Genomic DNA, 18,294 nt, shown 5'->3' with positions numbered 1-18,294 from the left:
CTTGCCTTGATCGTACTTTTAGGTTTTTCTAAGGGAACTATTATTAACACTCCCAAAATTGCATTATACACTTATCACAAGTGTATTTTTCTTTCTAATTATAGAAAGTTTGGAGTGCAAAATGTGATTTTTTGAGTGCCAATAATAATCTCCTTTTCTAATCCATTATGTCATGTTCATTTAACATTGGTTACTCATGTGCATATATTACTTTGATATATACTTGTATAAATTATTTCTTAATTTTCTATGTGATTTAATATAGCAATTAGACCTTATTTTTTCCAACAATCTTAAAGACAAGTTCAGGTTTAGTTGCTATCGAAAGTTGATCAAATAAAGTGTGCTTGTGAGAAAATCACAGACAGAAAATATGGTGTTCGATTACATGTTTTTGTCTTTTTGGTAAGTATATTCGTGTGTCATTGAAAATATGAATAATATGGTCATATGAGAGCAAACGCATGATTAGTATATGGTTGTGGTTTGCATGTTTATTACAAAGCATGACTCAATGTATATCAAATCCTGATTTACGGTTGGATGCTTTGGATCATATTTGACACTTTGCCACTTCGACTGCTTGAACCCTTTTGAATATATGCTTTGCATTGAAGTTTTGTCTACAATCTATGTATATATACATACTTGGATGTTTCTCTTACACTTGTTGAATTATGAGTTTGCAGTTTTCTTTAATTTCCTTTAGAAGTATGGAGAATTAGATTGGTTGGTTAAGAGATTGGTTGGTTACGGTTGACCAACTGAAGTCTGAAAGTGTTTTTTGAAACTAATGCAACCCTAGTAAGGGTTACATCGTTTGACCAAATGACACAATTGGAGTCTTGGATATTGTACGGAACTGGTACATGAAAGACCTGAGCATGAGATAATTTATTTACTGCATATACACATGCATGAGTCTTATATGTTTGGTGTGTTTTTACGTCTACCGTGTCTCTTGAAGTGGCACAAATGAATGAAGGGAAAAGGCCGCCCTCTTTGCTAAGCGTTGGAAAGGAAATCTATTACATGATTTCTGTTCCAACCAATTGATTGAGACTGACGATAGTCCGAACGACGATTTATCCCATATGTATTCATGGAGAAATGCAGGATGTTTGGTTGTGCTCTATATTTCCTAAAGAAATATTAGTTGATTATTTGAATGCAGCCGTGATGGATATGTAAGCGAGGTATTACGAAGGAACATGAGTTGGTTTTATTTGATATATTAAATGGATATCTCTTGCCTCTTGGCATTATAGAGGTGATAAGAAAATCTGAGAAAATGTGAAATATCTTTTCATGAAAGGATGTTTCTTTTCACCTAGAAAGTTTACGCATGGTGTGCGTTGATACAGAAGGAGTGAAGGTTTGGAGTGAGGATCCAGCGAGGATCACGGGAATCCTCAAATCACATTTTTTCATTGTACATCGTGCGATAAAAAATCATTGTAATTTTTTATTATTTAAAATTGAATATAAAATTACCTGACGAAAACTGGTCGCATGATGTACAATGAACGGATGTGATTGAAGGATTCCCGGAATCCTCACAAAAAGGATCCGGCAAAGATCCTCTTTCGAAGGTTTGAGATATCGTGTATATGGTATATATGAATATTGCACGACTTGTGAATCTCAAACATGGCGTCCTACTGAACACATATAATGCATAATGTGAATATATTTGTGATGAGACATTATTATTATACCGTGTTGTATTGTTATTGCACTACAAAATAATCATATTAATAGTGCACATATGTTGCAAAGAAAGTTGGGGTTGTCTTTAGTCAAAAGAGTGAAGTCCAAACTATTAAATCTCGGTTAGTCTAGAGGCCAAAGGCAACGATTGCCAAAAGTGCTGCTTGTAGGAAGGATTAGTTATTAGGCTTCAAAGCAACCACAATGGAGGAAATTGTGGGGGTGGCTTAGCTATCTTTGAGAAATGATCTATGATTAAGAAGAAAGAAAAAGTAATGTGCTTGTAGAAAGAGAGAAAGATTATCTTTTACAATGGAATTTTTAAGGTATTGAAGATCTTCTGACAAATACTTTAAATGTGGAGGAATTTACCCAAGCATAGGCAAATTACTTAGTAAATCCGAACATATATTTGGAGGACTTAATGCCGGAAAACAACTCTCAAACGAAATTTATTTCCATGCATGAACGAGTTTTGTGATGGGCATATAGCATGAGTAGTCAACCTAGTGGTACCAGTTTTTAAAGGTTTGACTAGAAAATAAGTTGTATCATCAAGGGCAATGAGTTTAAAAGCTCATAATTATTGAAGTTGTTTGTACCATACTTGACCAATCCCGAAATTACTGAGCACCGGTCAACCTTATACCGTCAAGGACTCAGAAGAGTTTCCCTCCAACCAGGAGGCCAATCACAGCGCGACACGTGTCGACATCATAAGCCAATCATAGAGCGACACGTGTCAACATCAGAAGCCAATCACAACACGACACGTGTCAATGTCAGAATGAAACTAGAAACTCTCTTCTATAAATAGAGATTATTCTCTCACAATATTTCCTAATGTCAGTTGTACTATATCACTCACTAGTACTCACAAAATGAGAGCTTGAACCTATGTACTTGTGTAAACCCTTCACAAATAATGAGAATTCCTCTACTCCGTGGACTTGGCCAATCTGGGTGAACCACGTACATCTTGTGTTTGCTTCTCTGTCCCTATTCATTTACATACTTATCCACACTAGTGACCGGAGCAATCTAGCGAAGGTCACAAACTTAACACTTTCTGTTGTACCAAAGTCCTCACTGATTTTGTGCATCAACAGAAGTCATAGTAGAAACCTAACCTAGTTGACTGGAGATCACAAAATATAGGTTCAAAATGGACAACTAAATTATGACAACTCGAAGTAGCACTGCAGAGATATATTTGTGATGACCCGTATTTTCAAAACCTTTGCCTATTTTTTTTTAATGTATTATTTATATTTAATTACAGTTTTATTATTTGAGCAAGTAATATCTATAGTTATTTATTTATTTGAACCTACAACATTTTCTCAGCTATCTTCACTTCCTTTATCTTATCTCATAGTTCCATCTCATAGCTTACACTTGTCAAGTTATTGCTTCTAACGTGGCATGATCATGTTCATAGTAATCTATAGTAATTTTAGGATTGCATTTTGAGGTGCTTGGAAGCACCCTTCCCAGCTGCCACCTCCATCACTTATTTACACCTCCTCCTTTGTTTCGATAACCAAGCTAAGAGCCATCCTCTATGTCTATCTATATATATGTATTCTATTAATATAGTTTACTTCTTGGGTAAGTTTTCTTGGCCACTACGTTTGGGTAGCCGCCTCATACTCCTATAAATAGGAGCTAAGCTCCTTTTAGTATTCGAACATGAGCGAGCATGCTCTTTGGAGCTCACGTAGTAAGTGTGTGTGTGTGTGTGTGTTTATAGGAGCTAAGCTCCATTTAGTATTCGAACATGAGCGAGCATGCTCTTTGGAGATCACGTAGTAAGTAAGTGTGTGTGTGTGTGTGTGTGTGTGTGTATGTGTGTGTATGTGGAGAGAGAGATTAGAAAAGAAAGGAGGGTGGAAGAAATACAGGATGATTTAAGAGTGATCAAGGAAGTAGAAATGCAATTGTAAGTATATGAAGGAATTGTGACAATTACAAGGTTCAAAAATATGTGTCATTCAGTACTACAATCTGGTGATATTTCTCTTCACTTGAAAGTAAGAGGTCTTAGGTTTTGTGGATGATGAATTTGATACCAAATTAGGTTGCCCATTGTGTAGCTTAGTCGAACTCTTCTTTTATTTAGTGTAAAAATATATTCAATGTACTAAAAAAAAAAAACCATTCGTTTGGGGGATGCTAATGTAAAATTGGATCCATGCTCATTTATTCATCTGCTACCCATCGTTCCGTTCCCATATTCCTATTCGAAGAACCTCTTCTTTGTTATGGCAGGCTTTGTTAGCAATGTCGTCGTCGGTTCATTTTCTTTGGGTCATTTGACAAATAATATTTGATTGTTTTAGGCCCAATTGGTGTATTTATTTTTGGTCATCGGTTTATTTGTTATTTATTAAGTATTTTGTAGACCAAGTTCGATGAATAAATTGACTAACGATGTAGCTTATATTAGCTAATCTTTAAAGAGAGACTTGAAAAATAAATAGTCTCAATCACTCAGTACTATGATATGATGATATTTCTTTTCATATTTAAGTGAGATGTCATAGGTTCGAATCTCGTAGATAGTGAACTCTCATTCTCCTTAATGTAAAATATATCGTTGTATTCAAAATATAAAAAAAATAATAAAAATCCCAACAAGTAATGATGCATATCTTAAAAATAAAAAGAAAGAACAAACCCCAAGGAAAGAGGTATAACTTCTATGTTTTGAGTATTTAACTGCTAAATTTAATTTTCACAAACTCTTTAAATGCCAGTTTCAGATTGTAGTGTTTTTTTAGTAATTGCTTATGTTGTTCTTTAAGAATAATTCACTGTAAAATAAACTAGTTAAACATTTGATAAACTATATTTTTAAAAGTGTTGTGAGTATAAAAACAGTGCAAAAGCTTTGGTAAATTTTGATGTAAAGGTTATATAATTGTATATAATGATAAATATGGACATGATAGTAGGTGTGGTGACAAGGGCAATAGTGGTGGTGGTGACGATGGTAGCACTGGTGATGGCCCTGACAAGGGTCGGGGTATGGTGGTGGTGACAATGCGGGGTGTGGTGGTTAGCTTGTGGGGTTAACAATGGTGGTAGGAAGTTATGGTGGTGATGGCTGTGGTGGTGGTTATAGTAGTGGTAGTGGTAATGGTAGTGGTGCTATAAGGTTAGTGTTTTGTAGTAATAGGTGGTGTGTGTCACCTTGTTCTCCAAGGGAAAAGATGAATATAGAAAGATTAAACAACTTTGATTTTTAAAACTAATGAGGGTATTATAAAATTAATAATATCACTTAAAGACTTGGTTTCTCTTTTCATTAAAGTATCCTGTATCCTATAGAGATGGATTGATTCTAGACCATCGATTGGATTCTAGACCACCCATGACATGCACCTCCCGAAGCCTAACCACGTTTTCAAAGTAAACACGCCTACTTCCAGATTATTGACACGTGACAAGCACCACGTTTGTTTCCTTTCGACCACACAGAACCTAAAAGTCTACCTACTCCTTTCTCTGAAACCGTACCGGCCCCTATCCGAATGCAACACAATCTCTCTCCTTGATCAATCCTTATCCAGACTGTTCGAATGTCAATACTACCCCACCATTGCCAACCTCTCTCCTCAAGTAACAATGTCTAAGAAGGTAATTTTCACCGTGCAATAACTACGCAAACAGCTAAAAAGACAAGAAAAACAACGAACATAAAAAATTAATAGAAAACGACGGATCATAGAACAACCATGAACTCATTTAATACTAAAAATCCAACCACATAACGGTCAAATAAAGTCAAACATTTCCTTCATCAAAATATTAAGGCTAAAGCTACGATTAGCCTAATCCTAAACCAATTAAAGTCTTCGAATCAGACGGTTCATAAAGGGTCTAAATATTTGATTAAAATCTAAACCAAAACATCGTCACGATATGTGGTGGTGGAGCGAGATGGAATCAGACGGTAACCGGGGCTTCGGCCACAGACGCCTTCTTCTCAAGGGGGGTGACGAAGAACCAGTTAATGCCGAAAGGATCCTTAATCTGAGCCCAACGCTGCTCGTCGCCAAAGAAAGCACCACCAGCTTTGATCTCCCCAACCGCCGCAGCTCCCGCCTGGACCGCCTTGGACACAGCCGCATCGACGTCCCCAACAGTAAGCAACAGATGCTTAAAACCACCGTCAGCCAGAGCTCTGGTAAACCAAGAAAATTTATCACGTCTACAAAAAAAATCAAGTGCAAGAAATAGATCCACGCAAATAGACCACATCTTCATAGAAATGTAAAAGAATTTTATATAAATAGCTAAAAATGAAGAGTAAACAGTAAAGAATATGATTAAAAATCGAAAAAATTCAACTAAAAATAGAAAAAAAATATAGTAGTAAATCGAAAACTACGCACGCTAAACAGTGGATTCCAGATCTAACAGTAATAACAATTACTTTAAAGTAAAGGAGGAAAAAAAGCAGAGCAAGAGAGAACGATACGTACGCGGCGTCACCGGAGTCAACAATCGAGTCAGACTCAGTCACAAGGAAGGTGAAGGACCCAAGCTTGAGCTTAGCATTGTAGATGAAGGGACGCTCCTGGTCAGCCTTGCGCTTGAGATCACTCTCACGCTCAAGCTCCACGGCGCCGAAGACGGTCTCGTAGAACTTGATGGCGTCTTCGCCCTTGGGTGCCTTGATCGAGAGACGAGGGTAGCACTCCGTGACAGAGATGGGGGACACGGGTGCGACCTTCTCGGCGGCCACGCCTTTCTGTACCTTTTGCTCCTCCATTGAAGCACAAAGAGTGAGAGCAAATGTTGAGAAAGGACAGAGAAACCCTAACCCTAGGGGAGAGAGAGAGAGAGGAGGACGACGAGGAGGGCAGAGAGCAGCAGACGGAAAGGCAAAAGGCGTGGGGTGTGGGTTTGGCTGGGGTAGGCGATTTATAGAAGCGGGGAAGCGGAACCGTACGGTTGAGGGTATAACGGGAAATTACGACTGTTGATGTCTTACAGTTGCCCGTGAGTTTGAGAGGAATTACGAATGGTACCACTCCCCGTTTTGGCTTATGTACTCTGGACCGTTGGATTAAGATATTGACCACCCACCTAATGCTAAAATAAATAAATAAAACAACAAAGTATTCGGATGATAAAATGATGGCCCAGGCAGTGGAGATAAGCCGTACATTCTATCCTTTGCCTGTTTATCTTTTGGGTCTGCAGAAAAGAAATAGAAAATGATGGGATAACAAAACAGTGCGTATTTTGGTTATTTTATTACGTTCGTTGACCCCTTGACCCATGTATAAGTGGGGGATGGTCCACCGTAGATCGTGCAACGTGTCGTGTACTAACGTGTTCGTTCGGATGAAATTTTAATCCGAACCCTTTAGTTTGACATTGTTGAATATATATTTGATCTCATTCACAGCTTGTCGTGTCATGTTTGAAAGTTTATCAAAATTAAAACATTGTCAAATAATTGAGCGGGATATGTAATGTTATGTTTTAAACGCATTTATTGGATAACACTAAGTTGAATGTAGATGGCTCTAGAAAAATGGTTTCGAGCGAGGTCGATGTTGGAGGAATTCTTTGTGACCACAATGGTGATTGTATGGGAGGTTTCTCTATTAATCTAAGGCAAGGGCAAATTATAGAAGCTGAAGTTTGGGGATTGTATTTCGGACTTCAGCTTGCTATTGAAAAAGGCATATCTAAGTTAATCATAGAGATGAACTCTTTCTCTGCTGTATTATTGTTGAACTAATTTGTGCAAGATACTTTTCACCCCCTTGCTGCCCTTTTGAAGAGTTGTAGGGATTTAATGAGAAGAATTGCTCATTGTGAGCTAAAACATATTTTCAAGGAATTGAACAATGTTGCAGATTAGCTAGCCAAATGGAGCTACAATTTGGACTTTGGTTTGCATTCTTTTCAGCTTCCTCCCCAATAGCTTAGGTAGCGTTTGGTACAAAGACGGGATGGAACGGGACAGAACGGAATAGAGCTTTCGTGCTATGTTTGGTATGCACAGGATGAAATGGGACAGTTGTTTTGTTTCACGTTTGGTACGTGCAGAACGGAATGTAACAAAGGATTAAATGACAAACGTACTCATGGTTCTCTGTGAAATCTAGGAACGAGATTTCACTATTGCAAACTACGTATTTGTATTAAGGAGATTTTATATTATTTTTGGGAATCTATATTAAATTTAGATTTTAATTAAACTAATTACGAAGTTTGAATTTTGGTCAGTAATCATTAAAAATTCGTGGACTTGCGGGGTCACACCAAGTAGAATTGGATAAAGCTCGACCCTATAAACACGTAGGCGAAAATCGTTCGTGAATCGGAGTTGAAACAAAGAAATTAGAGACGTTTTAGTAAAAAAAAAACAAAAAACAAAAAAACAATTAGAAGCTGACAGTTGGCAGCAGGAGAGAGGGGAAAAGAGAGAGTTGTGGACGAAAAAAGGTGGGGGAGTGCCCAATCAAAAAATGAGGGGAAAATGAGAAAAGGAAAAAGAAAAAGAAAAGAGGGGAACGGGTGTTCTTCTCGACCCAACCCGACACCATTCGCGGCATTTCATCGCGAATCGTTGCCTTCCATCACTTGGAAACAACTCCCTAGCCTTTCCTCTACCAATTCCACCCCAAAATTCATACAATTTAGCCTTGAATTAGCGAAGAACAGAACCCGTTGAATCTGGGGTGCCACAACAGAAATCCACCAACCGTGAAAGCTACGTCGACCATCACCACCACCAAAACACTCATCTTGAGGCCTGGAACAAAGCCCAAACAACTGTAGGGGCGGTGGAGCACTAGAGGTGATGGATCGAAGACACCCATTTCTAGGGTTTCCGGCGAGTTTGGATGAAATTAGGGCTTTCCCGGCCAAATTGGTCTTGTTCACAGGTATAAAACTTGCTTTACTCATTGAGATCTTCATTTCTGTGAAATTTGGTAATTTTTGGAAATAGTTGAATTTTCCGGTGAGTTGGGGAAGCCATCAAAGGCCCTACCTGACCATCCTAGGCTAATTTTGATGCCCCAATTCCATATTTGACATCCGTTTAGTGAAATTCGGATGTTTTAACATAGTTTCGTAATTGACCGCCTAGTTGGCTGTCACTTGATTATTATATGAATTAACGATCAGATCGTTGGATCGACACCAAACAATAAGTAATAGTACAAAATATTTGAGGACAATAGGAACTTACGGATTGGAAATCCGACATACGGATCTTCCCGAATTGGATTTCTAAGTTTGGAAAACTAAACATTGACCGCCACTTAATCTTAGCGATTGGCGGAGATCCAATTGTTGGATCGTAATGAAATTTTAGTATGTTGTTCTAGAAGCATAATGTGGACTTTAGGAAGTTACAGATTAGAAATCTGATAAGCAGATCTTTCGGTTTAGATTTCTAGGGTTGTAGACCCTACTCTCGACCTTAATCGATGGTTAGCTTTTAATCAACTAGTCCGAGTTTTTCTAGCGTGTTGTTGATCTTAGCATGTTGTTGAGACTCCATGAAGCTTATTGGGCTCAGTATGATGATGTGTCTTCTTCGATTGATGTGCACCTCGATTTACATATTGATGGCATTACATTGTGATATGCTTGTTTATTTTATGTGATTTGACTTGTGTATTGAACTTGTTGTAGAGTGTGGTTGATTTGTATGTTTGGCCTGATGTGATGGAATGAGAGTGACTTTAATATATGTGATATTGGTAATTACCTTGTTTTCATAATTGTTATCTTGTGTGGATATGACTTGGTTTTATAAATATGTTTTCTATTGAATTGTTATTTTTAATACTTAGTCATCGATTTATGTTTATGAAATGAGATTTGACATATATATTTGAAATATGGTTTGATTTGTATGATAGGCATGTTGCAATGAAATACATATTGAATTGCTTGTAAAATGTGAGGGCTAGTAGTGGACAGTTAATCCATTGTGATGGGGATTGTTGCTTCGATATTGTTTCATTTTGTTGAGCCTTCATGAATGGAGTAACATTATCCATGTCTTGTTTCTTCAAGCCGTTTTTATGCATTCTACTCCGCGATTCCGTTGAGTGATGGTCCAAAATCGTATCTACTTGGATTCCATTGAGTGATGGTCCGGAATCCCTTCTACTGCGCGATTCCGTTGAGTGATGGTTCAGAATCGTATCCACTCAAATTCCATTGAGAGGTCAGGAATCCCTTTTACTCTACGATTACGTTGAGTGATGGTTCGGAATCGTATCCTAGTTTGGATTCCGTATAGAGGTCCGAAATCCCCTTTGGTGTTTTGATTTTGTAGAGAGGTCCAAAATCTTTTTTGGTGTCTTGGTTCCGTTGAGTGGTTCAGAACCCGATGTTGATGAATTTCGTTGAGTGGTCCAAAATCGCATCACTTGACTTGTTGGTTCCTTGGACTTGATATCAAGCTTCAAAGGTGTAGGTTTCGGTCGAATTGTGTCATTCTAGCCTTACATTTTGGTATATGATATGTGTTATTGATTGATGTGATTGTGGAATAATGTTGGTTATGATTGTTGTCATTATGATTAGACTCGTTGACCATTATGACTAGAGGATAACTTTGTGCTTCATTGACTGTTCTTTGAGATGCTGCATACTATGAATTGCAGTATTATATGAAACATAGTGATTTATATGAAGGATGAATTGGAAATCATATGTGTGGGAATAGCACACTTATGTGCATGACAAGATGATAATTGTGTTTGGCTTATGGTTGATGTGTAGTGTAGTACCCTATGTTTTCCGGTAGAAGTATTTTATGAAAATATTAGAGTTTGACTAATGACGAACTACGAATGGCTTGATCTCTATTTAGGGTTCGTAGGTAGTCTAACAACGAGGTTAGATGCAGCCATAAAGTGTACAAAAAATTACTATGTGAATTGATGCTCGAGTGTGCTTTGCCATATCCCGGAGGATGGGTATATTAGACATACGAATACTTGAAAACGTTATGTATCGATTCTGGACATATGTCGGGATCAAGGTGTGACATTCTTCGTTGACTCCATCAACTCAACCCCATAGATTTTCTGCAGCCATTTGTGGGAAGGAAGGTTAGGCAACATGCATGACCATTGTCGCCGAAGCTCTGTATCTCATCACCTAGTGCGCCACTGAACCTTCCCCAGGACCTCCGGGTGCGAGTCGAGTAGCATCACTACCCACAACAGCGACAACGTTGAAGTGTCCTAAGCCGCGAATAAGAAGTCGAGAAGGCAGATGATTTGGAGATTAAGGAAAGGGAAGATAGGCAATAAAGGATTTGGGAGTGATGGAGGCTACGAGAGAGAAATGGTATAAAAGAGAAGCTACAGGAGAAAAAATGGTAAAAGCTCTGATTTGTGATGACGCCTAAAAAGCAGCGTGGCATCGTCGAGCAACGGCTTCGGCTACGTCCTGCCAAGTGGGTGGCCTTGAGGTTGGTGCGGCAGAAGGTGACGGTTTCATTGACGGACCAGCAGAAAGGAGGGAGGTGGCGGGAAGAAGGCGGGATTGGGTTCAGGTGGGATTGTTGGGATTGGGTTAGCGTTGGGGCCGATTGGAAAGGGAGGATGCAATCATCCTACGAGGAAGACGGTGGATAAGCCATGGTTGGGTTGCTAGATTTGTGGTGGAGGAAGATGAGAAGAAGATAGGGAGGCTACGGGAGAGAGAGGGTAAACAGTGGAATCAATGAAAAAGTTAAGGGGTATTGCTGTCCAAAATTTTATAATTTTGCGATCCATGAGCTGGAATAAGTTTGTTCTAGGTGGTGAGGGTGGAACCAAAATTTAGCTAAAATCTGTTCCACGGGACAATGCGTCTCACTCTTTTTAGTACACCAAACGTAGGATGAGCGTGTCCCATCCCTTCTCACGTACCAAACGATACCTTATGCAACATCTAAGGGATGATCTTGTAGGTGTCCTTATAGACCGCTCTATTATTTTTATTGCTACTTGTCTTGGATAAGTCAATAGATTCATTCTCCATTTGAAAAAAGAAAAAGAATGTTGGTCAGTGCTATGTTGTTTTTAATCAATCTAAAATCTCAATCTTGATTTTCGTTTCATTTTTTACTTAAATGGTGCTATTCACACATTCATTTTACTTCCTGTGCAACTATTGTTAATTTTTAATTTTTAATCTTCTTTAATTTATTAAATTCAACATCCAGAAAGCCGATTGCACATCCATTTTCTCCCCTTGCAGAACTGTTTTTTTTTTTTTTTTTGTCTTTTTTTCAGGTCAAGTTTACAAAACTGTCCTCTATAGCAACGCAGCAGGGGTCGAAAAACATTAACCCATACTGCCAAAGTCTTAGGTTGTTTTTCGTGGCTGGTATCTACTTCAAAAAAATTCAAGTTTGGCTAGCTTGACAAATTTAGTATGATTTTTTTTAAGACATTACATCCTTTGTATCCTTTTGGTTTACAAGACTCTACAAACGTGTTGGTCTAGCCTCTTACTGGGTTCCAGCCATAAAAAAAGAAAAAAAAAATTATACAACCGAGCTAACTTACTATAAGAAATAGTTCAAAACAGTTTGGACACATGATTAGGCTTGAAATTATTAAGCTTGCTCGAATTCAGCTTGTAGAAGAAGCAAGCCAAGCCTGAGTTCGAAAAAAAAATTAAACAAGCCAAACTTGAGCATAGTGAAATTTGGTTCAATTCGTTTACAACCATAACCATCAACGCACTTTTATATCTTTTGCTGACTATTATTATATTGCTTTGAGGTTGGTAATGTGAGAACCCAAATAAAATACTAAATGTTCAAGGGTCCAAATTGGGATAAAGGGATGTTAACCCTAACATCGAAATCCCAAAATAAAAGATTATATACTGCTATATATATGGATTATATAGTAACATATTTTAAAAATGAAAAAAGAATGTGTTGTTTTTTAATTAAATTGCAATATCTTACTCTTGATCTTCATCCCATTTTCATGTCAACAGAATATAAAATTGTTAAAACTTAACAAACTGTTGGAATAGCAAAGCCGTCTTAGCTCAGCCGGTAGAGCGCACGGCTTTTAACCGTGTGGTCGTGGGTTCGATTCCCACAGACGGCGACCTCGCTTAAATTTTACTATTTCTGTGTCTTTTTTTCTTTTTTTGTTTTTTTTTAAATTTATTTTTTGGTTAATATTTCAACATCCTTATCACCTTCTCCCTGCAAAACACAAAAACCCAGCAAAAACCCCGCACAAACCCAACAAGAAAAAAATTGTAGCAGAAGACCAAAATGTTTCCGTGTTTTTCATACCCAGCTGCACAATCTGTAAACCCAGCAATTCTCTGTCTACCCTCTTTTTCCTCCCACCACATCAAATTTCCCCAACCTCAGCTTCAGCCAAAGCAACCCAATAAGAAGATGCAGCGGCAGACGCTGCGGTGGTGCGGCACCTATGAGGTGGGCGGCGGATACCCGGATGAAGGATTTGGCGCACAAGGGAAGAACAGAACTGCCCGAGAGCAAGGCAGCTCAAAATTGGAGCCTGCCCAATACGAAGCCCTTCTCAGAGGTGGTGAGCAGGTCACTTCTGTTCTTGAAGAGATGATCGTACTTGTAAGTCTCTCTCTCCCTCTATCTGTCTCTCTCTGTCGTCATTCTCTGTAGATTTATTGCTGAGGAAGTGGTAGAGAAGGAAATGGTAGATAATTTGGTATAAGGCTTGGTTGAGCAAGATTTTGAAGTGTGAATGTGAAATTCATATGATTTGCATCCATCATGATAAAATATATTACTATGTAACAACTACCCAGTTGGCGAATTTTGCGAAAATTGGATTATTCAGCTGTTTCTCTCTTTGAAATTACGAGCCAACTGATGCTTCATTGTACTGATCATTAGCTTTGTAGATTGGTTGCTGAGAAATTGGTATAGAAGGAAATGATAGATTATTTGGTATAAGGCTTAGTTGAGCCAGACTTTGCATTGAAATGTGAATTTCATATGATTTGCATCAATGGGATGATATGTATTAACTGCCCTCATGGTTATTTTTCCGGAAGTTGGATTCGTATGCTTATATCTCTTTGTGCAAATCACGACCTTACTGATTGTTAAAATTGCTGATTATTAGTTTTGTGTATGTACAGTTGGAGGATATGAACATGGATGAGGCATCTGAAGAGGTGGCAGTGGAAATTGCTGCACAGGGGGTCCTAGGGAAGAGAGTCGATGAAATGGAGGCCAGTTTCATGATGGCTCTAGATTACATGATCCAACTCGCTGACAGTGACCAAGATGATAAGGTTCCTACTTCCATTGCAGCTTGATACATACCTTAGCTTTAATGTATATTTGAACTAACCCCAAGAAACTTCGATTGATCTGATATGATAGATCTATGAGCACGCACTGACCTTTTGATTTTATCAAGTTTTAGATAACACCACATTCTCTATCATTTTCTGTACTTTTTCGCATCACCTTTGATGTGGTTTTTGATTTCCGCACAGTATTATTGTTCCAATATTTGTTCGTATGTGTACCTTCATATGAGGATGCATGTTTTTGGGTTACATTTTTAGTGGCACTACTAATTAGGTTCTGTAATATCTGCGCTGCGAATGTTCAGTGATGCGTTTTCTTTTTGTGGGAAGAGGGCGGGATAGAGGAGGGAAACATAAGTTTTTGTGTTGTATGATATTGTTCATGGGTGCAAGCTTCAATTTCAATACACAAACTTCTATGCAAAATTAAATGCACTTTCAGCACTGCTGCAGTTTTGAATTTGTGCTAAAATTTGCACTGCTTTTGTTTTTAGGTAAATTCTAGCCACCATATAGCGGACTGCCTTTTCGTGGTCAAACACTCAAACACACTTAGTCCTCTTTTTTAGACATTGTCGTGGATGATTTCATTTCTTGTCACTGAATGTAGCTATGGATTGTTTACTCAATGACTGTTTTGATTGTTCATGTTCAGCGCAAGTCTCTATTGGAGGTGATCAAGGAGACAGTATTATCCTATCTTACGAAAAAATGCCCCCCACATGTAAGGATTTTTCGTTAAGCCCAATTTTAGAAACTTTAATTCAGAGTAATAGCTAGTATAGGCATTTACGGTTATTGAATGCTAATTTCTTTCCTCTTTATTTATTTTTTCATCCCGTATTTATTTCTAGGTTCAAGTGGTTGGCCTACTCTGTAGAACTCCCTTAAAAGAAAGCAGGCAGGAATTACTACGCAGAGTGGCTGCCGGTGGTGGTGTGTTTAAAAGTAAAAATGACATCAAAGTTCATGTTCCAGCTGCAAATCTTAATGATATTGCTAACCAGGCTGATGATATACTGGAGGTAATCACTGCGAAGCCCTGCATGCTTATTTGGCCTTTGATGATGTATGCATAGCATTATTTGCAAATCATCCTGGCCACCATGTATTGCTAATGCCATTTAAAGGAGTTAAAATATACCTTGGTGGTTTTCCTAGTTTGGCTTTACACCATAGAGTTTATAATCATTCTGTGTTTAAAACCGTCACTGAGATTTGACCCTCAGAACTTGATGCCAGGTGTTTTAGACCTAGTTTGGGAGTGAGGTGCTTAAAAAAAAAGCACCTATGAAAAAAAGCTGAGGGTTTTAGGTGTTTGGTAAACTGAAAAAAATGGCTTATTTTGGAAGCTGCTGTGAGAATAAGCTGAAATCAAAGGAAAAAGCTGAAGCTGCTATTTGCAGCTTTGGAAAACTGGCTTTTTTTCAAAGCACACGGAGCTACAATGCTCCTTTAATGAAAAGACCCACTATCAAACTGCTTTTTTTTTCAAAAGCACTTTTACAAAAAAGTTTACCAAACGCTCTGCTGATTTATTTCACAGCCGCTTATTCTCACAGCACAGCTGCTTATTCTCACAGCACAGCTGCTTATTCTCACAGCAGCTTTTTTTCAAAGCACAGCAATACCAAACCAGCCCTTAATAGTTTTGCTCTGTTGAACTTTAGATTTCCCCCTCTTTGGGGCTTGGGATTTTTGGGAACACTCTTAAATGTTAAAACAAGAAAATAGAATTTTTAACTTACAAACACTATATTCAAACACTATAGTCCTTGTAATATGTAAAGATATTCAGTGGCACTGGCCATTGAATTTTCATGCTTTTATGCATTATTATTTTTATGAAGTTTGAATTTGTACTTCCTGTCATTTAGTAATAATTGAAGCTAATATAAAAGCTTATTCTCATCTATGGAAGACAATGGAAACTCGGCCTATAGTTCCAGATCGAAAACTGCTTGCAAGACTTGTTTTGATCAGAGAGGAAGCTCGGAATATGATGGGAGGTGGAATACTAGATGAGAGAAATGATCGTGGATTTAACACTCTTCCAGAATCCGAGGTCTGTATTTCTGCATTTATAAAAAAATTGCAGGATATCCATTTTGGTTTTTTGGTCTGAGGATATCCAGTTGATTCATTGGCACATATCTGTTCTTTCCAATGAATATATCAACAATTCTTTGGAAAAATTGTATTTTTAGGTAAATTATTACCATCATCATCTGTCATTGTTTGGCACGATTAAAATTCCTGTCAGTGCAGGTGAATTTCTTAACCAAACTGGTAGCTTTAAAGCCGGGGAAGACTGTCCAGGAGATGATAAAAAATGTAATGGAAGGAAAAAATGAAGGTGCTGACCACTCTAGCAGTGATGAGGAAGATGGCACTGGTGCGACGAGTGGAATTGGAGGAAGGGTGGGTAACAGTCTATAACTACAATGTGTGTGTGTGTGTGTGTGCATATCTGTTTCAACAGCATGCACACTCGCGCGACGCACACACTGACACACACATATAACTATTCGTTGGTATCAAACTATATTGACTCATGCATCATAATTTCCAGGAAAGCATTTCAGGACGAAAACCACTTCCTGTGCGCCCTGGCATGTTTCTTGAGACTGTCTCCAAGGTAAGAGTTGATTCACCAATTTAAATTGTAAGTTGTAACACATTCATTTTGAGCCCTGTGGACCTCAGGATCTCTAAGGACCCATAAGGTCAAGTTGGGTAGTGTTTGAGGACAATATATAGATTTGGTGTTTCTGATCTCAAAGATATTTCATACCCTTGAAACATCTATCAGGTTAAATGGTATTAAAGCTATCAGATATGCAGTAAACCTGTTTGGGTTAAATTCTAATTGATCCTTGAACTTGCCAGGTCTTAGGTGGTATATATGGTGGAAATGTCTCTGGTATCACAGCACAGCATCTAGAATGGGTAATGTTTTTTCTCTCTCCCGCCATCCCCTCTCAAATAAATAAAAGAACGTGCTTTTAATTTTCCTGCAAATGAATTACTGTCTTCAATTTTATTTAAGCTTTCTATCTAGTTTTTATTTTGAAAAGTCATAGAAGTTATTCTTACGATATGCTTTAGAATTTTATAACATACGCTTCGTCTATGTCACTCTTCTAAGCAATTTACAGCATGTTTCTGAAAGTCCTGGTGCACAAATAGCTAACCTCATCATTTCCCATTATAATTTCCTTCACTTTACAGCTATGTTATTCCACATTCTTCCTGCGATTCAATTCATTTTGTTCCCTTGTCTCACATACAGGTTCATCAGAAGACACTTGAAGTTCTTCAGGAAATAGCATTTTGAACATTTTACTGTAGGTGCCATCCCTATTTTTTCGCTAATTATGTACTGTTGGAACAGATAATTTTAGGTTGGGTCTAGCAATAACCTTGCCGAGTGCTTTGTAATCTGTGTCTGTGACAAAGATTGCAAGATGGTCAAAGCAAAATCATCTAACTATTTACGTCTTTTTAATCTGTTGTCCAATGATAGCGGAAATCGGACACAAGCATGGCTTGAATCATACTTTGTTTAAAGGAAAGCACCCAGAATCAGCAAAACTGATGATGAAAATTCAACAGTGTCCAATGAACACCAGTGCAACACCATGTGTGGAAGTGTCCCACAAATATGGATTTTGATATGCTTGCATCAGTGCAAACTTCGGTGGACCTCGGTAATGATTCATATGCCTTGAGTAGTAGAAGCAAACACAGCAAGGATCGGTACACACATTCCCCTAATTATTTATAAATCTTTTTTCCCACGCCTTTTTTTTTCTCTCTTTCTATTTGCCTTTTCTGTAAAGCAAATATGGACCGTGTATAAAGCTTCCTTAGTCCACATTGGTATGGCCAACCATTGTTATCTCTCCCATGCTCTCTCATGTGTGCAAAATCTCTTAGTTTATGTTCATGTGATTAGCTTGTTTTGTTTATAAGATAATGCTATGGATGAAGGTAGCGTTGCCCGCCCGCACCTTCTTTTTTGCAGATTGGAGCCTCAGAACTATGTGAAAATATGGAAGTTCTTATGACCCACGAATCGGATGATACTTTAGTATATGCTCTATGTAAGAGATTGAGAGTTTAAATGGACTGATTTGTTATATGATGATAACTGAACTGCTTAATGATTATTAATGAAAAGCCAAATATGAATATGGTCTGTGGGGATGATATGATACTATGTATCCAGTCTCTACTGTGATTTGTGCATGATTTTTCTAGGTT

The 18,294-nt window shown here is 38.0% G+C and overlaps 2 protein-coding genes and 1 non-coding gene across 4 annotated transcripts; 2 read left to right on the top strand and 1 right to left on the bottom strand.

The window, feature by feature from the left end:
• Positions 1-5,440: 5,440 nt before the first annotated feature.
• Positions 5,441-6,630, bottom strand: LOC126587536 (uncharacterized protein At5g48480). The gene is made up of 2 exons (XM_050252611.1): positions 6,201-6,630; positions 5,441-5,899 (listed from the first exon to the last, which is right to left on the bottom strand). The coding sequence occupies exons 1-2, from the start codon at positions 6,488-6,490 to the stop codon at positions 5,662-5,664; spliced, it is 528 nt and encodes a 175-aa protein (XP_050108568.1). The 5' UTR covers positions 6,491-6,630; the 3' UTR covers positions 5,441-5,661.
• A 6,118-nt stretch (positions 6,631-12,748) lies between these two features.
• Positions 12,749-12,821, top strand: TRNAK-UUU (transfer RNA lysine (anticodon UUU)). Its single transcript has one exon. It is a non-coding gene; the product is annotated as a tRNA-Lys (tRNA).
• Positions 12,822-12,915: 94 nt separating this feature from the next.
• Positions 12,916-17,936, top strand: LOC126587443 (protein PEP-RELATED DEVELOPMENT ARRESTED 1, chloroplastic). 2 transcript variants are annotated; one of them, XM_050252513.1, is made up of 10 exons: positions 12,916-13,318; positions 13,852-14,007; positions 14,684-14,752; positions 14,883-15,053; positions 15,950-16,093; positions 16,297-16,449; positions 16,601-16,666; positions 16,918-16,977; positions 17,321-17,375; positions 17,555-17,936. In XM_050252513.1, exons 1-9 carry the CDS (start codon positions 12,995-12,997, stop codon positions 17,363-17,365), a joined length of 1,188 nt encoding a protein of 395 aa, XP_050108470.1. In that variant the 5' UTR covers positions 12,916-12,994; the 3' UTR covers positions 17,366-17,375; positions 17,555-17,936. The 2 variants fall into 2 exon arrangements, with proteins under 2 accessions (XP_050108470.1, XP_050108471.1); XM_050252514.1 differs by lacking the exon at positions 16,918-16,977.
• Positions 17,937-18,294: the final 358 nt, after the last annotated feature.

This window comes from Malus sylvestris, chromosome 10, assembly GCF_916048215.2.
Source record: "Malus sylvestris chromosome 10, drMalSylv7.2, whole genome shotgun sequence".
NCBI lineage: Eukaryota > Viridiplantae > Streptophyta > Magnoliopsida > Rosales > Rosaceae > Malus > Malus sylvestris.
Note: the sequence above shows the minus strand (reverse complement) of the source record. Positions and strands in the feature narration are given on the sequence as shown.